The sequence below is a fragment of the Pocillopora damicornis genome, chromosome 11, assembly GCF_964200805.1.
Source record: "Pocillopora damicornis chromosome 11, jaPocDami1.2, whole genome shotgun sequence".
NCBI classification, from domain to species: Eukaryota; Metazoa; Cnidaria; class Anthozoa; order Scleractinia; family Pocilloporidae; genus Pocillopora; species Pocillopora damicornis.
Window position 1 is genome coordinate 20,180,997 of NC_142680.1, and position 5,660 is coordinate 20,186,656.

At 38.0% G+C, this 5,660-nt stretch overlaps 1 protein-coding gene across 1 annotated transcript; it reads left to right on the top strand.

Annotated features, from left to right (window-relative positions):
• Positions 1-3,585: 3,585 nt before the first annotated feature.
• On the top strand, positions 3,586-5,660 carry LOC149038088 (melanocyte-stimulating hormone receptor-like). The gene is made up of 2 exons (XM_089187146.1): positions 3,586-3,661; positions 4,532-5,660. Exons 1-2 carry the CDS (start codon positions 3,586-3,588, stop codon positions 5,401-5,403), a joined length of 948 nt encoding a protein of 315 aa, XP_089043272.1. The 3' UTR covers positions 5,404-5,660.

The following is a 5,660-nucleotide window of genomic DNA, read 5'->3' on the forward strand; positions in this document are numbered from 1 at the left end:
ATGGAGCTTTGTGTGCCCCAGTCCCCTTTTTATGCGCCGATTTCTTTAGTCATTTAACTCGTAATTTTCATACGACAACGTTGACGCCATGAGATTGGTTGAAGGCTCTAAGCTTTATCTGCTTCTTTTCTTTTTTGTTTTCTGTGGTATATTTGTAAGAAAACAAAAGAAAGGCTAATGAAAACAAAATGAGTGTACGTAAAGGGGCCAGTCAGTTCTAAAAGCCAAGCGTAGTATAACATGCGTTCAAGCAAATCGATTGGTCGTAAATAAACGTTTAGTACACACACAAAAAAAGAAAACACCACCGAGCTTTCTTAAAACTGTTTGAAAAGCTTCATTTTGTATCCGACACTCTTGACAGTAAACTTGAGTGTGATTAACATTGCATGCTTACGAAAAATGAAGGTCAGCTTTGAGAGAGTTAGCTTATAGAAATTACTAGTTTTTGCTTTGTTTTATATAACCACAAGACTTCTCCCACAGAATTATTTATGAAATGTGAGGTTAATTAGGAGATATTTAGTTTATACAGAGTTCTTTTATTTATCATTTTACCACGGATACTTTTATTGAAGAGTTTAGCGTACAATGAATGAAAATAAACTAAAATCAACAGGGACTATTGTGGGAAAGACTTCTTTGGGTTTCATTTCGAATAGAAGATTTATCAGTAGTATTTTGCAAATTTGCTACGTCGTACTGTCAGTCCTACTGACTTCCAAAACTGAAATGAAGAGCTTCATCGTAATCTTAGTGGTGTTTATGTATGCAGTAGGAAGTCAAGTGAAAGGTCCTGAGTTGTAAAATTGGAATACGTGACTTGCACAGACACCCTCTCAATACATTACCATTAAAAAAAAGCTTCTGGTGTAATCAACGTTAAAGGTCTCGGTTCATGTTAGGACTTGTTGTGAAAAAACAAAACAAAACCAAAAAAAAGACAATTAAAACAAGTTAACAAACACTACGTCGATAGTAGGTCAAGAGCTTGTCAGACTACGGCACTAGTGAAAAAGAATTGAAATCAGTCGGGGAGAATGAATCATCTGTCGCACACATGAAAGCTTGGTCCAATATACCAGAAAACTTAAAATCAGGAATGAGTGGCAAAGCCTCAGCGGGCTCTACTTTCGAATTTTGGCAAAAAAATTATATTTATCTCCCGTTCTCCCCCATCTTAATATCGCCTGGTGTTAACAAAATAGGCTACTTAATTTTTTGCAACACTTTTTTTTAGGGGGAAAAAAGGGACTTTTAGGTCACTTATTAGACATGGATTACAAGATATCTGTTTATATATTTAATGCATGAAGGGTTGTCGACTACCCACTTAAGGGAGGCGTTCCAACTGCTTTTGCCACTCAATGTAGCTTAGCCAATCGCCTCAGTAATGAGGCCGTAGATTCTTTTGATTGAACTTACTAGTGCAATAGGATTATTTCAAAGGGGCTCAATAGTTATCCATGAGCTAATAGGCCTAACAGTCTTTTAAAAAAAACTTTGCACCTGTCGAATGATCGTTTCATTTCCAATTTTACTGCGGTGCGAAACGTAAAAGAATCAGCCTTGTTAGGTTTATCATTCTCTTCTGGGGCTTTAAGTAAGGCTGAGGTCCTACTATCCATCTACTTTTGTGAAATTTTGATTTTATATTGCATATTTTGACCTATATCAACATTAGCCTAATAAGTAGCCACCTGATTTAGACACGCATAGCTCTATTCGCTATTTAACTTCTGTATTTAACTAGAGATCATATTCAGAAAAAAGTCTTTACCCGGGAAGGAGTATTTGAATTGTTTTTGGCGTTTTGAAATTCCAGAGGGTTGTTTATCAAGGAGAAATACATTCCCTTCAATGGTTTCAATAAATGCAAGGCACCTTCACGGGCAAAAGATATGAAGTTTGTCATACACACTGAGATGGATCGCTCGCGCACTTTAAATAAGTAATTGGTACTGAACTAAGGCCTAAACTGGAAAAAATTATCAGTGAAGTGAGTTTTAACGAGTATTGGGTTAGCAGTTACCGGGAGGAAGCCACCCTATATTGCCATATGATGACAATAAACAAATCTAACAGATGAGGAAAAACAAACGGAAACATTTCAAGAAGAGAAGACATGCTCCCCTTCTTTGGCTGGAGGACTACAATATAAACCAATTTATTTATCAACAGTCAACATTCTCCTTCTCATCACAGCATTTCATGGCAATTTTCTTATCCTTGTTGCCCTTCACAGGGAATCTTCCCTTCATCCACCGTCCAAACACTTGTATCGTTGTCTGGCAACAACTGATCTGTTGGTTGGTCTTGTTAGCCAGCCCTTCAATGCTATTTATTGGATGCTCGTGGTTCACAAACGATACCCAAGGGAAGCAGCCTACATAACAAGCTATGCATTATGTGTAGCTCTGTGATGACGATGGCGGCCATAAGCTTGGACAGACTTCTCGCCCTGTTGTTGGGGCTGAAATACAGACAAATTGTGGCTTTGAAGCCCACATATATTTAGGTTTTATCTGATGCCGCTGTTTTAAGCTTCATTTTAAATTACATTTGATATACTCACGTAACCAGGCCATCTTACTTATTGATATCAATCACTTCGTGCACAAAGATTTTTGGCCGCCTTAGTCATCACATATATTGTTTGAACTGCCTTTTGGATTGCAGCTGCTGTTGCTGCTCTATGTGTCATTTTTGATCGCCGTATAACCTTTTTTATGACATTCTAATTATACCATCTTGTCTGGTTTTAACTCGCCTCCTACGCAAAGATCTTTCACACTCTCGGTTGTCATGACGTTTGAGTACGAAATCATGTTTAACGTCAGCGAAGCCAACTAATCGCACCGAACGCGAGTGTAGTTATGTTTTATTGTTTGTTCTGTACCATATGGTGTTATGGAAATCGTTACCAGCTCTAACAAAACGTATTCATCACATGTAACTATCTTTTGGGAAATAGCAGTTTCCATAGTTTACTTTAACTCAACGTCAAACCCGTTGAAGTAAGACAAACACTGAAGCAGACGATCAGACAAGCTCTCTGCCGCCCATGGACTTAAATCCCGCATGAGTTTCAATGACCGTTGCTTTACAAAGTTACGGTTATCATTAGATATTCGATTTCATTAGCGTGCTAACTGTTGTTGATATGATCTATTTCCATATGAAAGACAACGAACGATAACCTCAAAGATCCCAAGCACATCATTGTTCAAGTGAAGGCACTTGTCTTCGATATAACAAAAGATGAATAAGAAGAAAAGCCTCTTGCATGCATGGTCTAGAAACAATTGCTTAAGTGATACCAATCCTCAATGAACGTTAACCGAGTAAAGAGGGTTTTCTTTATCATACTATTCAAAAATGATGGTAACTGATGTCTTCAAGCTTGCCTCTCGATTCTTATTGATACCTGAGGCATATGGAAAATTCGTGGAACAAATTTACCTTTTTTGACACCCCACACGGTGTTTTTGTGTATTTCAGCTAGACAGGTGCTTTTAAGAACAAAAATCTCTCGATCGTTACAATTACAAGTAATCGTAAGGGAAATCGTACATCGTTTGCAGAATGATGGCGGCAACAAACTCAACGGAAGATGGAACGCAGATGAAAACATTTGAAGAACTTGTATGTTCCTCTTCTATATATCCTTAACAGCAAATATATCCTTAACAGCAAATATATCCTTAACAGCAAATAAATTATCCAAATCTATAGGTATTATTCATAAACCTAGGTTTTTTCTCTCTACTCACTCCCTTCGTACTTTATACAATTCTATGATCCTTCCATATTTGTATTATTGCAATTTAGCTTGGGCTGGTACCTATAAGTCAAACCTTCAAAGAATTGTAACCTTACAGAAACGTGCGTTAAGAATAGTAAGCAATTCTACATACATTGCCCATACTGGCCCTATTTTAAAGGAACTTAAACTCTTAAAATTTCATGATATCCATGCGTTTCAATTAGGTACTTTTATGTTTTCATTCGAGAACTCTACACTCCCTTCCAAATTCAATAACTTTTTTTTACTGAATAGTCAAATCCACAATTATAATACTAGGAATGCTCAGTCCTTCCGTTTGCCACTGTGCAGAACGAACACCAGGAAGTTTTCAATTTACTTTCAAGGTCCAAACTTTTATAATTCGTTAAATTCTGACATAACTAGTTCTCCCTCCTCCGCTTCTTTTAAAAGAAAGCTTAAGGAATTTCTTCTCTCTAAGTATTAGCTTCTGTAAGGCAGTAATTCTTAACTAACTTACTTAATATGTGTGTGCGTGTGTGTGTGTGTACGTGTGCGCAGTCAAAGTTAATTACCATAAGTCTATATTGTAATTCTAATATAAGATTAGTTATTTTAAGTAAGAAAGCCTGACTTGTTATAAGCCTCGTGGTTTCTTTCAGGTTTTCTCGCCATTTATTTTCTGTCATCAATTTTCTTCATTTTTTTTTCCATGTGTAAATGTCGTATATGGCAAATAAATATTGTATTGTTGTATTATTGTATTGGAGGGCGAATTGCGACAATACTCCTTGCGTCTGTCAGCAGTCATCATTTTCTTTTCCCTTACAGCATTTCTTGGGAATGCCCTGATTGTCGTTGCACTTCACAAGGTGGCTTCCCTCCATCCGCCGTCCAAACTCCTGTACCGTTGTCTGGCAACGAGTGATCTGTTGGTTGGTCTTATAGGCCAACCTCTCACTGCTACTCTTTGGATGTCGGTTGTTTTCGAACAGTGGAGACTTTGTCGATTCGCATGGGTAGCAGCCTCCATTTCAGGGTATGGATTATCTTTTATATCTTTGTTGACACTGGCAGCCATGAGCGTGGACAGACTTCTCGCCCTGTTGTTGGGGCTGAGATATAGACAAATTGTAACTTTGAAGCGCACATATATCATTGTCGTTGCTCTTTGGATTGTAACCGTTGTCGCTACTCTATGCGAGGCGTTAGGCTCTCATATAGCGCCCTGGTTCGGTCGAATTGTCATCCCATGTTGCCTATTAGTCTCGATTGCTTCATATGCAAAGATTTTCCGCGTTCTTAGTCATCGTCAAGCTCAAGTACAACATCATGTTCAACAACAGCCGAGTCAACCAAATGCACTGAACATGGTGCGATACAAAAAGGCAGTGTACAGTGCATTGTGGGTGCAGTTAGTGTTACTTGCTTGTTATGTGCCTGTGAGTTTAGTGGGAATTGTGATGGCTCATAGAAAAGGAAATTCATCGCATTTAGTCGTCGCTCTTGGAATAGCGAATACTCTGGTTTATTTTAACTCGACTTTAAATCCGTTTCTTTACTGCTGGAAGATTAGTGAAGTAAGAAGAGCAGTTAAGCAGACAATCAGACAAGCGCTTTGCTGTCCAGGGGGTTAGATCTTCCATTATACTCTTTTTTAGTTGTTTCAAGCTAGTATGTAGTGTGACGATGCTATTAGATAACGCATCCTGTCGGATATGTCATTTCATCATAACCATTATAATTTCCTCAAATGTGATTGGTGCATTAACTGCTTTATTTTTTGCTAATCATTCTGTAGAGCTGTAATCAGACAATGTAATCGGACAGTTGGCTGTAGTCGGACACCTGTAATTGGGCAGTTGAAGTAGTCAATCACACTAAGTCCACTCAT